The sequence below is a fragment of the Hibiscus syriacus genome, unplaced genomic scaffold, assembly GCF_006381635.1.
Source record: "Hibiscus syriacus cultivar Baekdansim isolate YM2019G1 unplaced genomic scaffold, ASM638163v2 tig00110721_pilon, whole genome shotgun sequence".
NCBI classification, from domain to species: domain Eukaryota; kingdom Viridiplantae; phylum Streptophyta; class Magnoliopsida; order Malvales; family Malvaceae; genus Hibiscus; species Hibiscus syriacus.
The window spans coordinates 761,131-781,455 of record NW_024062839.1 but is presented as its reverse complement, the minus strand read 5'-3'; the positions used below and the strand labels follow the sequence as shown (position 1 = coordinate 781,455).

The window sequence follows — 20,325 nt, the reverse complement described above, 5'->3', positions numbered from 1 at the left end:
ACCCTAACAGTGATATCATTTGACCTGAGCTGTTCTTTGTTTAACTAGAAGAATACAGAGCACATAAAACTCAAAAACTTTGATTCAAAATAAAAAATGGATTTGGGGACAGGAAATAATATTAAATGAGAGAAATAATCATACCCCAAAAAATAAAAATATAGAATAAGCAAAGACAACCTCCAAAAATCATAATAATTGAAGAATAATGAAACTGGAGAAGAGGGAGTCTCTGATAGACCGGAACACAAGTTGGGTAGCTTAAAGTAATAACTTCAGTTTCTTGATATCTTGTCCTAACTGAATGCAACAGATAAAAACAACAAAACCTAAGCATTGTCTCGTGCAGCATGAAAATTGCCTCAAGTTAACATCAAATTCTTCTATTGCATCCCAAATAAAGATGATCAATCTTTTTTACTCATAATAGCTATCTAAGTTGGTCCAATTAGGCCCTATCGACATTACTTCTTTGAACGTAATCTTCACATCACATCTATACAGTTTAAACAACTCCACTGCTGTATCCGATATCCAGCCATTCCGGCTCATGTACAAAATGGAGAGCTGTTTGCACCCTTCTCTCAGAGCCTGCAACCCTTGATCACACAAGTTCCGGCATCGGTTCACGTGGAGTTTCTCTAAATTATGGCAGTTTGATCCGATGGAAGCCCATCCAAGAACCCTAACCTCATGACACAATGCCAGGTTCCACTCCTGAAGTTGTGGACACCCTTTTGCAATTGCAACAATAGAAGCATCGGTAACACTTCTACACATTCGAAGACTGAGGATTTTAAGCCCCGCCGCAAACCCATTCCCGATTGCTTCCAATCCATTTCTGAAGTTCGAGCAACTTAAACCTGCAATGTTCAAAAACTTAAGCCCGCCTCCACTAACGATGGACATTATTCCCTCGGGTTCAAGGTTACAACACTCAGCATCGATGTAAACCAGTGTTGATGAACAACCTCGTACGCCAACACCACTTACACCCCTGCAACTGGATATCTTAATTGCTTGAAGCTCACAGCACCTTTGAGAAAGAGCACTCAACCCGGAATCGGAAATATATGGGCAATAAGAAAGATTCACATGCCTCAAAGCCAAGCAAGAATTAGCTAAAGCTTCTAACCCGGTATCAGTAATGTTGCATCGGTAAAGACTTATAGTAGTCAAGGAGGGGCAACCTTCACCAACCAGGGAAATCCCATAATTGCTGATTCCAAAACAACAGTCCAGACATAAGGTTTGCAGTCTTGAACCATAGGGTTTCAAGTAGTTTAGGGCAGAATCCGATAGCTCTGTGCAACCAGAGAGGGATAAATACTCTAAATGCTGAAAACGGGTGAGAATCCTGTAAAAATGGAATGAGCTGATGTCGGTACAGCTTAGAGATAACAAGGAAGGGCCAAGAATACCGAAAGAACATGGAAATTGTAATGATCGACGTTGCAGGTTTTGAATATTAAACCAACGGTGGCAAGTTAGGCCAAATGATTCTCGGTCAGTCCTACAGCCCAGAAAGTTGAAAATAAAACAGAGGCAATCATCAGGTAGGAGCATAATTGAAGTAACACCGCCCACCATGTCAACCATGTTAGCACTCCTCTGAAGGCTGTACAGCTCGGATTTTTATGGAAAACTTTTTATAAGTGGCGCCAGATGAGTTGGGAGAGTCAAAACCACAGAGAGCAGGCACATCTCCATACCCGTACCCTATATGAACCCCACATTTACGGCAAAGGAGTTTAGTTTTTGACCGATATCGGACCCAGCTAACAGGAAAACAATGTACCTCGTCAACTTGCGTGAATCGACTCAGATCAACAGATAGAAAGGAGATAAGACCCTTCTTTACAGATTTGTGATACTCAGAGCCTATACTGGAGGTGATTCGATTTGATGAGGTTAAGTTCAATGGGTACCCACAAGATCCACAGCTGCATATATCATAACGAAACACAGCAAATTCAACTACAAAAGCATTGACCTTTGATTCAAATACAAGATCAAAAGATCACAACATATAATGAGATTTAGCTATCTTTATTCAACGATTGATGAATAATCTTTTTCACGAACAAAACTATCAATAGACTCTAATTCACTTCACACGCTGCTAAAAATACACGATTCGGCCCCTAAATAACTGAAAACTTGGGCAAAATTCATAAGAAATGCAATGATTTAATGATTTCACTGAAAACCCAGATGATCCCGTTGACGAAGCATTGCAAGGAAAAGGATTTAAAAGGGGAATATTACCTGTAAGAGACGTCAGCTTGGGACATCCTCTTTGGAAATCAGGGGACTAAAACAAATACCATTTTCAGCGGCGATGGGTTGTCCGATAGCAGAAACGTCGTTAGTCGGAGGTTTTGTGGTCGGAGAAAAGAACGGTTGGGTACGGGGAAGATTACAGAGAGGAGAGTTTCGTTTTTTGCCTTTTATAACAATGGAGGAGAATGCGTTCCCAGTCGTCTTAGTTTAGGATTTTTATTAAGTAATCTGTTTGTTTTACAAATCACATAGAATATAAAAACTGCAGAGTTATAGATGTGAACAATTCAGATTTATCATTATTTTATTATAATTTATCTTTATTTAATTTTAAAGTGAAATAGGATGAAGATAGGACATTTGAGAAAAGAAAAAAAGAAAGTCAAAGGGGTCATGTTTACACGTGGCAAAGCTTACCAACAATGTTTAAAACGGAAGGTGAATCTTAGCCTTTAATTAATAAAATCAGTGCATTTAAATGAGTATCGGTTGCCGTTGATTTCCTCGTGTAAAACCAGTGGCGGAGAGGGTTGACCCAAAAGTAGAATAATATCTCTTTAGTCCCTTAAGAAATCGTAAAATTATAATTTAATCTAATGTTAAAATTGCTTTTCGACCCCCTCAAAAATTAACAATTCAATTTTAACCTCCCCTAAACACAATTTCTGCCCCCATGTAAAAGATTTCATGAATTTTTAGGAATCAGTAATTGTATTAGTTTTGGGTCCTAAAAGAATTTGGGTTAGTGATTAAAAAGGAATTTGTTCTCCCTTAATGACTCAAGTTCAAGTAACATAATCTCTAAGTTATGTATGCGTAAGTTTTGATTTAGATCTTTTCAACCAACAGAAATAAAAATAAATCCGAGACTAATGAAATGGTAATTTCAACAATTTATTTATTGAACTCGTTGTTTTAGAGTCCAACATACGCAGGCAATTATGAGCCAATTAACCTAAAAAACAGTAATAACCAAAGTGATCCTGAATTACAATTGCAGCTGTTGGGAAACCACGAGTCAATTACATAGCATCCGATCAATACAAGCAAATCTAATCACAACTTTTGCCATTACATCTCCCAAACTGCAATTTAATCCATAATTTAAGTGTTCAAGACCAATCCCAACTCGAAACAGGTTCTCAACTCGACTCGACTCAATGGCATTCTATTTTCCATCATATACACTCAAATTCGGAACAACATTAACGATTTCAAAGCAACCAAGCATTAGCAGGCTTTATGCGTCATCGGCGCGCCAATACATACTGTATGCTGTTGAGCAGAGAACAGGCCAGGCCACCATCATCAATGATAAACACAAGAAACAACATACAATTTTTAAACAGAATAACCAGTCAAGCCAGCAAATATTACTTGTTTCTCCTAAGCGCCTATGAACTAAATTAGCCTATTACGATTATACTCTCTACTCTACTGTATGTCTCAAAACGGGAAAGCAGAAGATAGGGAGTCATATAGAATGTAAACACTTGGCAATGCATGTACCCATGTGATGCTCATGTGCTTTGTCATGCTATGATTGCAATCATGTTGTTTGTAATCCAACATCCAAGACCACATATGACGAAAGAAAGAATCAAAGAGTGAATGTTAGATTGTTACCTGCTTTCCTTCCTAAGTCGAGTGGGATAAAGCTAACCATTCTATATTGATCCACCTAATACACAATAACAAATCCAAGCAATTTTTAGGAATTTTTAAAGAGCCCCGTTTGAATTGAAGAAAACTATGCGAGAAGTACAAAGACAATAAGACCATCATATTAAGGAATAACCAAACTACCAAAGGTGAAAATATCCCTTAACTCAGAATAAAAAAAAACTTGGTCCCAAAGACATTCACTCAACTCGAAATTCACCGATTGTAGTATCAAATTATCATAGAATAATCACAAAGACAACCTTATAGGTCTTGAATGGAAAAGTATCTAACCAATTCAATCAAAGATTTATTTAGCTTTTTAAACCGAGAGCCATCCGTTCGTTCAATCCTGAAAGCAGAGGTCGAGGTTTTGGATCCAAGTAGCTATGAACGGCATAGAGAAAAATCGTTAAAATATGAAGAAAAAGAAATGAAAAAAACGAAAGACGAAAAATTCTCACTTTCCAATATCCCTCTTGTTTGTTACAAGGTCCATTTTTGTGTGTATTAAAATGTGGTAACTCAAGCTAGACCATTAAAGAAAGTGATGTCATGCATCCACTAACGAACTTTGTAACATCCGTGATGAACTGAGAAAAATAAAAATGCACATAACCAATGAAGATATACCAATGGAACTTGAAAAGTAAGCCGGTAAGTAGGAAGATGCATAGCTTAGACAAACCTGGGAATCAAGCAAGTATACACAACAAACATTAATGTTCTTGCGCTTCAAGTGCTTCACAAAGTTACAGAGCATGTGTACATGTGAAAAGGGTTCTATCCAGCCTATAAAAATAATTGCAAGTTAGTAAAACTAGTCCTTGGTTGTAGTAAGTACAACAAAATAATACAATACAAAAGAAAGCTTCATGCAGTAATGAATAAATTTCAAGATTTTAGTTATAAAATACCAGAATACATATCCAAAAAAGAATAAATACCTGGACTATCAAACACCAGATAGTCATCATCCAAGCAATTGTCCAATTCTTCAGTCAGCCTGTAATCCAAATTTTCTTCAAGATGCCTAGTTGGAGGTTAAGGTTTACATATGTTGCTCCAAATCTTATTGTTGGAAGTATCCATGTCCGACATCAGTAAGGGATATGACTCTCCAAGGATTATCCAAATACATCATACAAGGGAAGACTACAGAAAAAACTGAACATACCCTGTCAGACGCATACTAGTATCCAACACTTACACCCAAGTAAGAATAAAAAAAAGGTTTACAATATTGTGGCGAAAGTAGGCTTACGATTTGCTCCAAAAATCTAATTGAAGGAACAACATGCAACTATTCATATGCTAAAATAGAAAGCTGAGAACATTGGCAGTGGAATCAAATAGTCAGCAAAAATCTCCACAAATATTCTGTGTATTTAAACACTTCAGTCAGAAGCAACAGCCGAACATGATACAATATTTAAACACTTCGGTCAAGAGCAACAACCCAAAATGATACATCAACATAACAGCATATGGGTAACCATAATAATAGCTGCAAAGGCTTTCAGTTAAAAACAATCAACATAACGGCAAAATGGTAAAAGGTAAATTTCCTTTTATACAACAAGATAAGATAAAAAGGAAAGGATACTCCATGCAGTAGATAAGACCACCGTTTGGACCCAATCCAAGTTCCTCCATGACATCGTCCAAACTAATGAGCTCTCTTATATCTGCAAATAGAAAAATCTCAATGGCAACAAAGTCAGATAACAAAAGATACAATAGCAATGAGATAAGAAGGTTAATCACCCATGGCTACTGGATAGTAAAAATTTTCTGCAGCAGGATCGAGGTTCACAATATGTATTAACCGTCCAAGGGTTTCACAATGCCGGTACAGGTTAGAGCAGTAAGTTGACTAACTCCAAATACACGAATAATCGCTTTAGTATATATTGAATAGAATAGTTTATAGTTGATACACTAACTCACCTTTCCACTGCCTACAGGAGCAATAACGAGTTGTGCATATCCCATGACAGCTTTTCACGCTAGTCAAGCCGTTTCACTAACTCAGAATGAACAGATGGAATTTACGATACGCAAGGATGCAACAATTGCGACAGTAATATATGCGGCACACCACACACTAACAGCGAACAGCAAACTCAAGAAACCAGAGTGGCCCATAAACAGTGGTGAGAGAGATATGCAATACTAAATAACCTGATTCATCAATATCAAAGAGGAAACTGGAATCAAATTTTGATTACATCGTTCGCCTTTAGTATTGATAGGAATGTTGATAAAACAATATAAACATAAACTCAATTGGGGAAATGTGCAGATAACAATGTTGCAGCTGGTATGTAATGTAAACCCTTATCAACAAACTGCTTTTAATGGTTTACAAATGAAAACAGCTTCATCTAGTTTATTGTGCGAAATAAGTTAGAAAAAGAAAAGAAAAGTGTAAAATAAAGTCAGATTTGACAATCCATTAACAAAGGAATACAGAAACAAATTATGATTATCCGAAATAAGAATTTTGATCATCCAAAGAACTGCAACATAACCGAAATAAGAAAAGAATGAAAATAGTTTATCAAAAAGACCCAAATAAAAAAAAGGCGAAAAACGAAATATTTATAAGATCAAAGCCAGCAGATTACCTGAAATCTCCTATTTGACAATGGAGTTGATTCAAAAGGGGAACCTTTCTTTTGTAACGGGGAAGCAAACGGGCTACCAGCTCACTCTTGTAATCGCCAGTTAATTTTTATGTAAAAATAAATAAATAATAGGTTATTGAAATATAAATAAATTTCTTTTTTATACTAAGTTTTAAAAATGACGAAACAATTATTAATATTATAAAAGATAACAAAATGATCGCTTAATTATTAAGCTAATGATGTTATAAATATATTCTTATAAATATTTTTTATAAACATTCTTATAACGTTTTATAATATAGATTAATTTTAATTTTGGTCTTATAAATATATTGTACAATATTTTTGTAATTAATTTTATAAATAAAATATTTTCTAAAATAAATATAATTAATTTCTACCCTAATTTAATTTAAGTATTACTTTTCTAAAAGATATATTAAAATTTTAGCTTATCTTAGTTATTGAACACCAAGTCATATTTAAAGAGGATAAGTTGAATCCCAAGTTTTATTATTATTTTCAAACAATTTTCATAATAGTTTAATTTTTTTTTAATATTTAGATCTAAACTCGCATACACATGTAAGTGCGTTATTCAAAAACTAAGTATTATTTTAATTTTTTTACCATTAAGATGATATCATGTGTCATCATTTTATTGAAAAAAATTAATATATTAAAAATATCACACCATCAGTCACCTCAGACTTTAGTCACGTGAGGAAGCTTAACGATTGAGTGATCGTTTTGTATTTTTTGTAACACTAGTGATTGTTTCATTATTTTTAAAAGTTTAGTGGGAAAAAATAATTTATTAATAATTTAGTGACCTTTGATGGAATTTACCCTAAATAATATTTAGGCTTTTACTGCTTTAGGGCTATGGATTTGGTTCACTCGTTCCATTTGTATAAAAAAACTCCAAAAGCAATATTTTTTAATCAAAACAACTAAATCCCAAACTGTATTTTTACCTTCGTTTGGGGTAAACCTGCTCTGCTTTCTTTGCTTCGTTCTTTTCTTTTCGTTTAATCCCGGAGTGTTATTTCTTGGAGACGATAAGCAGAAGCAAAATTTTCAGCTCTGGTTATTGAAAATTTTGATAAAGGTCGGTTTTTTTCCTTCATTTTTTGATTGGGTTATGATAAGAATACCTATTGAATTCGTGGGTTGTTGCAATTTCTTTTAAACAATGATTTCGAAACTATTTCTTATTTCGATTCTTAATAATGCCATCATAAGTTTTAAAAATCGGTATATTTATCAATTTCTCTTTCAATCCATTTGCTGAATTTAGATAATTGCTTTCAATACAGGGAGTTTACGGGGTAAAGAAAATGGTTCCCTTGTTTTTATCTGAGTCAAACTTGGATGAAAAAGGAGATAATGAAGCTAGGCATCAGATAATATCGCTTTTAAGTAAACTGGGTTCAGTTATTTGGTCACTAATGGTCTCTGGAGGTCGTTCCGAGGCTCGGCTATGGCTTTGCAATGCGGTTTCGAGCATAACCTCAATCTCTCCTCACCATAAGAGAGAGATCTTTATGAAGATGTTGACATCAAAGTCAACAAAGAAGAGTTTTGCATCTCAACTCTTGCAATTGGTTTTTGAGAAGAGGCCAAGGAAAGCTGGCTCTATCTTGGCCAAAAAAAGTTACTTGCTTGAGAAGTTTTTCCAAGGCAAGTCGAGTTTCCTTTTTTGTTCCTTCTTTAGGGCTCTGTGGTTTCTTTGATTTTATTTTTCTCTGCACTGCTGTTTTCTTTTGAGGTGAATTTTTTCCTGTGTCAACTACGGTAAGCTCCATGTTTTAGATTAGTTCAAGTGCTGTTTGTTCATTCTTTGTCTAGAATTTTGGAATTTTAGTGGTTGGAAACTTGGGATTACTGTGAATTTTATGATTTTCCAAGTTGGTTATATTTCGTGGTTTGATTCATATGTTTTGTGGGACTTTGTTGCACACTTTGTCCTTTGCGGAATTGAAGTTCATTCTATGGCATGAAACTAATTGGCAGCTCCAACATAGTTCTTTATTAGCTTGTTCAAGTCAGTGTTTAAAAGGCACGTCTAGGCGATGAGGCGATGGTGAAGCGCCAATTTTGGCCTGGGCGAGGCGAATTTGATCAGGCGCAGCAAGGCGTAAAAGGCGCCGCCTTTCCATTTTCTTTGTTCTTTGGGTTGTGCTTATTTTTTGTTTGCTTGCAAAAGTTGAATTTTCCAAGTTGGGGGAATGACACATGAGATTTAGTTTTTTTTTAACTTCAGAAATATTTTATTAATTATAAGACCTTATGGATGGCTAAGATTATAAGTTATCTTTAGGGTTGTGCTTATTTGTTGTTTGCTTGCAAATGTTGAATTTTCCAAGTTGGGGGGAATGACACATGAGATTTAGTTATTTTAATTTTTTTTACTTAAGAAATATTTTATGAATCTAGTGCTAAGATTAACTTTATTAGTAACCTTAGTATAGATAAGTTGTAAAATATTTACATCTATATTATTCTTATTATTTTCTTGAATTAGTAGAAAGAAACTAGTAGTTTTAACCCTAAGTTTTCTAAAGTTCCACCTTTCTTACTCGTTTGTTCAGCCCTAATTTATTGATTCTTATTATTTTCTTTCTTGTTTAATTGCTTCATGTGCATTTATACATTCCCTTGATTGATTCATGTTGAAGTTAAACATTTAAAGAATCATATTATTCGTATCACACAATTTTATTGAGTGTAAATAATTTTGAAGTAATGCTTAATACATAAAAATTGATGATGAATACTCTTTGGTGTTTACATTGCAAGATCTGTTCTTTTTGCTTGATTATACAACTGGAAAAACTCTGTATATGAGTATATCTTTTATTTTCAAAAAATGTGCCTCACTTCAATAAGGCGCGCGCCTTGTGCATTGGCTATAATACCCCTATCGCCTTGGTGTGCCTTGCGCCCTTTTTAACACTAGTTCAAGTACCTTAAAACATTTTTTATCTTATATTATATGGTAAAGGATTTCGGATAGAGGTTGAGATTACTGTAAATTTAATGGTTTTCCATTTTGGTTCTATTTTCAGTTTGATTAGTATGTTTTGTGGAATTTTGTTGCACTCTTTGGCCTTTGTGAAATTGAATTTTGTAGCATGGAGGCTAGTTGCTAGCTCCAACATAGTTCTTTATTATATTGTTTCAAGAACCTAACCTATTGTTGATTTTGACAAAGCATTCACCAGAATTTCAGAGGTTGAGATTCATGTGATTTTACTATTTTTTCATGTTGGTTCTATATTGTGGTTCGATTACATATTACGTTTTATAAGATCTTGTTACACTCTTTGTCCTTTGTGAAATTGAAGAGCATGCAAACTAATTGGTAGGTCGAGGCTTGTTCTCTAAGCACCATGTATATTTTAGCTTATTCTTGAAACTTAAAATATTATCGTTATACATGTAGGGGTTGAAATTAGTGTGGACTTTTATGGTTTTCTGATTATTCTAGTAATGGATGAATAATGCAGGGAACCCTAAGCGAATCATGCAATGGTTCTCTAATTTTGGAGGTGGCATTGGATTGGAGCACAAAAAAGGTGCAAAGGCATTGTCTCAATTTGCTTTTGTAAATAGGAATATCTGTTGGGAGGAGCTTGAGTGGAAGGGAAAACATGGGCAATCACCTGCAATGGTTGCGACAAAGCCTCATTACTTTCTTGACCTAGATGTCCAACGAACAGTTGAAAATTTCCTTGAAAATGTACCTGAGTTTTGGTCATCCAATGAGTTTGCTGAATCACTAAAAGATGGTGAGATTCTATTCATGGATACAGAGTTCTTTGTGGAACATTTTGTTGATTTGATGTATAAAGAGGATTTAAACGATATATGGAATGTAATAAGTGAGTTTCTGAAGGAGGAACCATTTTCATCGTTGTGTCGCCACCTTCTTATCTCTCTTGAAGAGAGTGAATTCCGCATCTTTCTGGATTTGCTTCTTATATATATCAATCCAAGAATAGAACGGAAGGATTTTGGTAACCCATCTTACCTTCTGGAGTTTATACTTTGTGAGTGCAGTGATTCGGAATCCTTTGATACGCTTCTTCTGTTAAATGCTATCATCAATCAGAAGAGACAGCTTCTTCAGCTTGTAAATGATGAAGAATGTCAGGATGAAAATGAACAAGTCAAAGATATTGTATCACAAATGTCCCAAACCTCCCCTAATGCCTATTCTTTGGCTTCGATCCTTAAAGAGTGCACCAAAGCAAAACCCGTAGTAGCAATAAAATTATTGGGGCTTTGTTCTTGGGTTATCTATTTCAGATTGTCGAAGGAATGCCAGACACCGGGATCCTGGGAAGCTTTATTTGTGAGTAATGGGATAAGTTTTCGAACATTTAAATACTCTATGCTTCATCATGAAGACTCTTTAGATGAAAGTAACTCGGAAGCAGATGGTCGATCATCAAATGGGCATAGGAAGAAAAAGAACAGAAAAAGAAGAGAAGGGACTTTGATCATGATGTCAGTAATGACAATGTGTTGCTTGATTTTGATGCTTCAGGTAGCAATTTGGGGTTGCAATCTGGTGGCGGAAGCTGGTTGCTATCAATTGATGATTTTTGTACATCATGGACTAATGTGAGTTTCTTGCCCTTATCATCTGTTTTTATGCTTTTCATTGCGGTAAAAAGTCCTTGCAACTCTTGCTTTGGAAATCGTTCATGTTCTTTCTACGAATGTTCATGACATGCGAAGATATCCTCATAAATCTGTCGAACATATGGCATTTTTCGTAGGATGTATAATGCTTAGACCAAAAGTGCCACCTAAAGAGCTCTAACCATTCCTACTAGATAATCTCAAAGCGAATAACAAGGAAAAAGAGAAAGGAGCGGTAAGTAGAACATTTAGTATAGAGCTCCAGCCCTTGTAATTGAACATCAATGATCCATCCTGTAGTTTTCTGATCATATATTGTTGTGATGATTGGTAGGTAGATCTACCGGAGCACCTTTCAAACTACTGCTTGTCTACATGGATGAAGCAGCTTGTTTCAAAATGGAGTGATGTGGCTAATGCTTGGTGAGGGAGCACATCCCCTATTTCCTTGGTTATTGAGTAGAGCCTTTAAAATCATACATGCCCATTCTTGAACGGAGGTAGTCTTTGATTGGTCCCTCCATTTTTTTCACTGGAAACACATCCTTTCTTTGCTTGGACTTTGACCGCTTGGGAGAATGGGGTGGTGCATCAGCTCACTTTGCGACTCCCATCAAATTTTCCACAGGATCCTTACCATGCTCTTGATCAGGGCAGTAGAAGGAGAGCACGGCCAAGATTTAGGTATTGATGGTTATCCCTCAACTTCTTGTGTACATATTTCCAGATGGTTTACGAGATTTGTTATTTGAAGACGGATATCTTAGGCAGATGGTTGCAGTTTTGTACACACAAGTGCTAAATTATTTGTACAATGTCAATAACAGAGCTTCACCGTACGTATTTTATTTTATTTCTTTTTGGGGCAAACGGTACTGTTTAGTTATGGCTTAATGTAAACAAGTGTCCAAATTATATCTTAAATTAATTTAGGTGCTTAAAGAATTTTTCATAAAAAATAATTGCATGACACTTTTATTGTTACATTTTTAGGTGCCTATACAGTAACGTTACACATCTGGGTGTTGGATTGTAGTGACCATTAAATTTAGTCATTCTCTAATATGTGTCACGTTTATATTTTTTAAAATATTTTTTGAATTTTACATAATATTCAAAGTAATATTAATATATATATCACACTTTTTTTAATTTACAATATTAAAAGGTATAAAAATATCACAAGTCATAACATATATAAGTTAAAAAACATAAAATCAAGTGAAATAAAATGATTCAAATCAACTACAACATAATATTTAAGGTAAAACATATTAAATAATAAATATAATTATATAACTATAATCAAAAAATAAAATTGAGGCTTAAAAAATAATAACAAACTATGTCGTTTGGTTTAATTTTTTTAAAAACAATCCACATGACTAAGAAACATAGAAGAGCATCCCAAAAGTCTAAAGAGTAAAAATATGATAACAAAACAATCCCACATGGCTAAGAAATATAGAAGAACATCCCAACTTACTTATATAAATACTAAAGGTAATTTGACATTCAAAATCATGGAACCTTTTGGTGAGCACAGAGCGAACTATTCTTTCGTTTCAATTGAGCTCGAATTTCAGGCTTTAATCGAACTTCTAAAAATTTTTTGAGTTCGAGCCTTTTCGAGTTCAAGTTTTAATATTATATTTTGAGTTCGAGTTGAACTTGATAATTTTTAGCTCGTGAGTTTTTGAGTCGAGTTGAGCTTACTTTTAAAGTTTTTGAGTTCGAGTCGAGCTCAGCAGTACTCGAGTTCGACTTAGCTCGTTTAACAAATGACGTCGTTTGGTTTAATTTTTTTTTAAAGAAAAAAAGAGAACCAGCGGTTCACACCGGTTTTGCCGGTTCTCAGCCGGTTCTTTACCGGTTCTGTGCTCATCCGGTTTTGGGAGTTAACCGGACCGGACAGGCTACCATTCACGGTTCAACCGGTTGAACCGGCCAATCCGGTCCGGTTTTAATAACACTGCTTTGGACATGACATCTTTGAAGCCAAACAGTTCCGAGGCTGTAACAGATAAATAATTTCAACACATGCATCAGTTCTAAGATAAAAAGAGAAGTGTAATGTACATACATAAATGCTGTAGTACAATTAAGATTCTTCCACATACTCGAGAAACCATATTAGATATTTCTGCTAATCCATAGCAAAGGTCCAGGCGATCCAATTAGTTACTCAAAAAGTAGGATAAAAGGTGAGGTTTTTTCAGAAGGTAACTCCAGAGATTAAGCATGATGTATGAGCGTTGTCGCTCTGGGAACCACTAGCAAATATGATATTTTCCTAGCTAGAAGTTCAATCTATGCAAAGAATGTTGACTGTAAACAGTTCAGGTACGTCCACTTTGAACTACATGTGGGTACAAACCAAAGTGGACTGAATCTAACCTTGAAATCCTTATAAAAACATAAACGAATTTCTTCCGTGTCATGTTTTGAACAAATCACTTCTGGTGTTGCCGGAAAGAATTCTCAATGGCAGAGACAATGCCTCCAAGGGGATACCTTTCACTATTAGAAGGAACATATCCAGCTTCATTCAATATTTTCTGGCATCAAATGATTGTACAAGTGAACTATCAGAGAAATTGATAAACAGATAAAAACAACACTTTCAAATATTAAGTAATCTGGAATATGATTCCAACATAAAATATTAAAATCTATTACGGTTTGGCTTTTAGTATAAAACTTTTGCCCGGAGAAAGTGTTGCATGCAATTGCAATTAGCAACTCATGTAGATAATATTTAGGGTACAACGAGAAACACAGGGCTGATTCAGGTTGTATAATATTAAGCAAGGTTTTCTAAAACTTACAGTGACATTATATTTGAAGTAAACATTGAGAGCTGTTAAAAAGAATGTGTATTCATCTCGAATTACAGAAGAGGAGCAAGTCCCATGCTTTTCTGCACGTGAAAATACAATACTTGTAAGCACCAAAAGTAAATACAGAGATAAAAGAGCACGTGTACATTTTTCTCCATTTTATGCATGCGATGAACAGCTTAATCAATCTATTGGCTAATCTATTCCACATTAAAGCAGAGCACATTTGCAAGGTTGCCACCAAAATTTGATGCAGGGACTCAGGAAAATATATCTAAATAAATCAATCATCATTACTTGCTTAGGGACTATCGTATTCTACTCTTGTTTCAAATTAAATATATAATGCAGAGTGATGCATTTTAATAACCCTGAAACTAACCTTCAACACATTACCTCACAGTGCCTCTCTAAGGATCATATATCCAGACATGATACCACTAAGCAATTATTATTGTGATATGACAGAAGTTATCATAAATATCACCTATCGTCTAAAGTATCCCAAACCCAATCTCAATGCCACATGGAGAATCCATCATATCTCATTGTAAAATTGATAATCAGCTTTCATCCTTTTTATTAAAGATCCTCTTCATCCAAGTATTCAACTACCTGCAAATCCCAATAACTGAATAAGAGGAAAAAGATGCAACGTAGGTCACTAATGCATTCATGATTCAACTACGAGGCGCTATGTTCCTTTGTTTAGTTTGGCCAATGATTGGGGTCTCAACAGTTGGTAATGCGATCCTATCCTTTTCCATCATCTGGTTTTCTAGGCTTCAGCCTATAACTTATAACGTGTCATGCAATTTATATGGTAAGGAGCAATCATTAAGCACTACGTTTGCATAACTTGAGAATCTGTACCAACAGAAGCTATTTTAAGAAGGGTTCTATATACAAAATGCAAATTATCTCATAATCCATATTTGAATATCTTACACTTCCTTCCCAAATTAAATAGAGGGACTTCTATAAAATGAACAGAAAAGGTAAATCATATCATATGGCAACAAAAACTGAAGATAAGATACTTACCCCACTACCAGTGTGCATCCCAAATGTCAGCCACCATAGAAACAAAAAGAAAAATAACATTAGTTTTGTATCATGGAGGACAGAATGATTTAACAGTATATAGTGACATGCAAGTGATATCCACCTCGTGAGCCCAAAATATCCCTTTTCCACTGAACCAAGTCGATGATCGGCTACAATATAAGGATGGCCAATACTTCTCAAGAGCATCCATCAATGGTGAGATCTACATGCATATAGCAACAAAGGTCAATAACCAAAGCCAAATGATGCAGCACATGGACTGAATCAAATCACCGAACAACAAGCAGAAAGATATTTATATCCATATAACTACATGGAAAATCATGTCTATATAACTATATGGAAAATGAGAAGTATATGTTGGGAACTAGTAGAATACAAATCAGGAGATACAGGAAAACATGGCCAATATAACAGCTTTTAAGGTTAAGCTTCAATATTTTCCTAGAAATCAAGGCAACTTCTGAAGTTTCAGAAAAGCTGAGTACGATATGTGCCATATTATTTCAAGGGACCTCTAAACAATGGATATAATAAAAATAAAATAAGAATGTATTGAACTGAATACTTATTAGTTATAACAAGATGTAATATCGCAAGTTATCATCTATATCAGCTGCACATGGTCACTATAGTTGCCTGCCGGTCTCCAACATGCATAAAAAGATCTAATAAAGCAAAATATGCTGGGAAGGCTTTAAAGCATCTCTATACGCGAGCAGATTCTATAAAATACAACAGTTCTACTGCATATGTATCATTTCGGAAGCACCAATTAAATAGCATAAACGGCACACCTCTTTGACATCAAATCGAGCTCGAGAGCAACAAGACGGCCAGGTTCCATCATTATAATCCGGCCATAGTCCATCTACCAACAAGATCAAAGTAAAAAAAAAAAAATTAGGACAGTTCTTTCTTCCACTCCCCCACCACTACGTTCCTGATAGATTAACATCCTAAAAAGAAGGGTACCTTTAGCACGTTAGGAACAAATACAAGAGTTGAAAGCTAAAAGCTATATGAAAACCCATCTTCTTCTAATATAATTACTTTGAAATTTTAAATTCTGCTACCGCTATTTTTCCTTACCGGTATTAAATTACATGATAAATCATTTCGACACTTTCCATTTTGTACAAACTGATTTTTCTAATGTAATATTCCAGTGAACTTCAATCAGAAACTCTATAGTTAAAACTAAAATTCCAATTCCAAAACTTCAATCATTGATAGCAAAACAATCTAAAGCAGACTTTTGAACTTTCTAAATATATAGTTAACGACAAAACCACACAATTAATATCTTCAATATACAAACATAATAGTTATGTCCATTATACAAAAACGCTTACGAATAGTGAACTCAGTGGGAGAATTCGTGCTGCAGAGGGGAAAATCAAAAATTAATTCATAAATGAAATTTGCCTCGAAAAAAAATTGAAATAACGAGTGATGATTCACCCTCGGCAGCAGGCGTTGGAGGAGCAACAATGGCTAGTCCTGTGGCATATGGTGCCGGGCCATTGAAGGGCTAAAGCGAAGCAATCGAACTCCCGCGGGCCTCCTTCTACGGTTCCATTAACGTCCATAATCAAAGAGGTAGCCACCATTAGGGCGATGCAGAGAAGAGTTTGGGCAGAGAGGGATGCCATCGTTGTTTATCAGTTGATCTGAAAAGGTCAATGGCAAATTGTTGTGGGTGGGGGTGCAATTTTATAGGAGGTAGCTGAGGGGAAGGATTGAGTTGTCATTTGACCATTGTTGCTGGAGAATCTTTATTGGGTTCGATAATGCGGTTTGGATTCCTTCTATTGTTATCGGGTTGGACTCGGTTAGATAATATTGTTTTTAGAAATGATATTTGTTTTAATCATATAAATTAAAGGTATTTTTACCCAGGAGTAATTTTGGTAAAATGTACTTAGGTGATAACGATTTAAATATATTGTCTTCTAAAATCATCTTTAATATTAGATTTCAATTACACATTAATTTTAGATTATTTAAAAAGAAAAGGGTTTTGAAAATTAGTCGTTGTCCCTTCACCCTCTCATTTTTTTCTTCTTTACAGCTTGTGTCATTCAATATAGATCGAATCAACTTTTTTCTTTAATTTTGTTTAGCTGACGTGGCACTAGTTGTTGATCGCCGATTGTCTTTTTTCTTTGTTTCTTTTTTAGTTTTTTTAATAAGAATAATTTTGACTTTGTGACACGTTTATCTCTACCTTTTGGTAGTTTTTAGTTTTTTTACCATTGTTTTCGTTCATCTTTTTTCTTAGGATTTTCTTTGAAAAGGTTTGAGAAATATTGGGAGTCGCCACCAATCATTTTTAAGGTGAGATTGGAACACCTAAAATCGGTTAATTTTAACAAAACATTTTATTTTATCAAAAATATTAAATTTTGTCGGCAAAAAACCAGAAATCAGGTTCGGGAATCAGTTATGCGTGGGGCTTTTATTGAACTTAATTCAGAAAAAACTATTAACTCCTTCGTTAATCAACATTGCCTTAATTTTAAAATCTGAATGTAGTCAAACAGTCAATTTATTGAACTTATTTAAACTAAGTGATTAATTAGGGTTTTCATATCCTAAAGTGTCAAATTATGTAATTTACAAAACTTAAAAGTCTAAACCTAGAAATAGAGGCTCTAATATTGATTGCGTGTAAATGTGTGTGTTGTGGCACATAAATCTATGCAAGTATACCAATCGATGCAAGTAATATAGTAGTAACTGAGTTATAGTCTCCACAAGGATTGGTGTGAATTTTTTATGTTTACTACAACTAAAGCTAAGTGTCACTAATTAGTCATAAGATTATTGTCTAAAAAGAAAAGCAAACAGTAACAAATGATATGAACAGATGGAAAATTATTGTAGAGGTGAGAAAAATTATAAAGTGAAGTGAGCACAAAAGTTTGGTTGAGGCAATAAAGATATACAAATATAGCAAATAGAAGTTTTCAAATAAAATAAAAATGTTGAGTTTAATATAATCAGAAAAACCTCACACAATTAGACTTCTAACGGAGCACTTGGGTTGAATTTTTCTATGGAGAGAAATTATTCTATGTCTAGGATGATTTAGTATGATATGCATGTGCTGCCCGACTGGATGTACTAGAGTGTTCCTAGAACTTTTGCTACTACAATACTACTCAGCGCGAACTACATCCCTTGGTTTTTCAAACTGTTGTTGTGTCAATACTCCTCAGCGTAAACTGTAACTTTTAGCCTATCATACTCAAGCATTTACCCTTTTTAGCCGAATGAAACCTCTCTTTATCTCTAAGGCATATTAGAACTTCACCATCTCGAATTAGTTCCCTTGTTCACGTAGATCAAATCTAACTCTTTTGAAATTAGGTATCAAGTCCTAGAAAAATGGCAATATCTCAAAAGCTCTTACAGTGTCTAGGAATGTTTTGTTGTGGCGCCAGACAATCTCTCAAAAGCTCTTATAATGTCAAGACAAAAGTTTAAAACAGTGAACAAAATACACTTAGCATAAATAAACTTCATCATTTATTAACAGTAAAATAAAATATCATTCAAGCATCATCCAACACCAAATAAAATAGTTTATGGTGTGGTAAATATCATCCCAAAAATTAATCTTTAAGTGCAAGCCCATAAATGATGTGGAAACGAAGAACAAAAGAAGAAAAACTCCCAAAACATAGTTTTACTGTGACATTTAGACCACCACCATGATTGCTCCGGCGACAAGCCTCTCTCGAGGGCCTGGTCGTCGCTCTAGTGAAGCCCAACTATGGAGGGTACCAAGGACGATCGAGTGAGAATGGTAGAAAAAGTGAACTACCACTGTTGCTTATTCCAAGCTTATTTTCAAGGTATATTCTTCTCTCCAAAAATCCCCCTTTATGAAAGATTTAATGGAGTATTTATAGTGGGAGTTTCTAGGGTTTAGTGCCCTTGGAAATTCCCTAGGTACCATCGGTTTCATACTCTTTACGTGAATAAAACAAAAGCCGACAGTGGTATCAAATTCCTTGATGAGGGCATGATTACACGTGAGGTAGATTAAACAGTTGGCCAAGTGACGTCAGTAGTTTTGTCTGGTCTTGCGTCAGAATTGCAGATAAAACTCACCTTGGAAAGAAAATTTGTTCCTCACTGTAGTCTTCTTATGTTCTACAAGCCCTAGCAAATTAATTTGTCTCGGTAAATGAATTCTTCCTTAGTCATTTCCTGCATCATCACAACCGACAAACAACTTTTTCCCTCAGCAGCATTAGATTATTCAAATAAACTTTGCCTTGGCAAAACTTTTCCACCACATGCAAATATGTCCTAAATGCAGCTAACATGCTAAATCAATTACTTTTAGACTCTCAATAACTTAAGTAAAAAGACACAAAACACGGTCTTTTTATGGAGTTATCACACCCCTAAACTTAAGTTATTGCTTGCTCTCAAGCAATGGATAATAATCAGTAGAAAAATTGTCACAGCAAAGTATAAATTAGGGCAATCATATGGATTATAATTTCAGCCCTCAACAATAAGTTTGGCCTCAACATGCTAGACTGAGTAAGAAGTCAAGTACCCTTCCCTAGGTCAGGACTCTTTCGCAGTGTGTGTGTGATTGTATCTAGTCTATGCTTAACGAAATTAAAAACTCCTAAGTTATTCTAGTTTGCCAAGGCATCAAATTATTCATTAAGCACAGTTTAACTCCTATTTATTCAACATGCAACTTTAACTCTTTTTTTCTTCACTGTTTCGAGGGGAATCAGCTCATCACACATACTGTCCCATACTCTAGGTGAAAGGGAGCATACCTTCCACCCCCGAGCTAGTCAGGTAGAGTCATCCCATGACTATTTTCATTCACTCATGTGCCGCGATAACCATTTATTTAAGGGAGTTTCCAGGTCATGCCGTCGCACAGAGGAGTGTCCCTCTATAGTTAATCCAAAACATTTATTTGTAACTCAACACAAATCAACATACTAAGGAGTTCAACTTAATCTTTTCAATAATTTAATGCAACGACACGCAAAAAGTTCTTTCCCAAAAATTTTCTAAGTACCTTAAGCAGAGAAAACATACAATCGTGTTAACAGGATCACAAAGAGTCAAGGCCTAAGGTCAGTTTTATCCTTCAACAGACATGTAAAATACTTCTGGCCTAGGCAATAAAAATTTACTTT

General features: G+C 34.9%; 2 protein-coding genes and 3 pseudogenes across 2 annotated transcripts; 1 reads left to right on the top strand and 4 right to left on the bottom strand.

Moving 5' to 3' along the window:
* Positions 1-272: 272 nt before the first annotated feature.
* Positions 273-2,500, bottom strand: LOC120139052 (F-box/LRR-repeat protein 12-like). Its single transcript, XM_039154391.1, has 2 exons — positions 2,269-2,500; positions 273-1,943 (listed from the first exon to the last, which is right to left on the bottom strand). The coding sequence occupies exon 2, from the start codon at positions 1,597-1,599 to the stop codon at positions 418-420; it is 1,182 nt and encodes a 393-aa protein (XP_039010322.1). The 5' UTR covers positions 1,600-1,943; positions 2,269-2,500; the 3' UTR covers positions 273-417.
* Positions 1,601-2,294, bottom strand: LOC120139062 (uncharacterized protein At4g08330, chloroplastic-like). The gene is made up of 2 exons (XM_039154397.1): positions 2,269-2,294; positions 1,601-1,943 (listed from the first exon to the last, which is right to left on the bottom strand). Exons 1-2 carry the CDS (start codon positions 2,292-2,294, stop codon positions 1,601-1,603), a joined length of 369 nt encoding a protein of 122 aa, XP_039010328.1.
* A 781-nt stretch (positions 2,501-3,281) lies between the features above and the next one.
* Positions 3,282-6,353, bottom strand: LOC120139038 (annotated as a pseudogene).
* Positions 6,354-7,543: 1,190 nt separating this feature from the next.
* On the top strand, positions 7,544-12,084 carry LOC120139043 (annotated as a pseudogene).
* Positions 12,085-13,254: 1,170 nt separating this feature from the next.
* Positions 13,255-16,813, bottom strand: LOC120139040 (annotated as a pseudogene).
* Between the last annotated feature and the right edge of the window lie 3,512 nt (positions 16,814-20,325).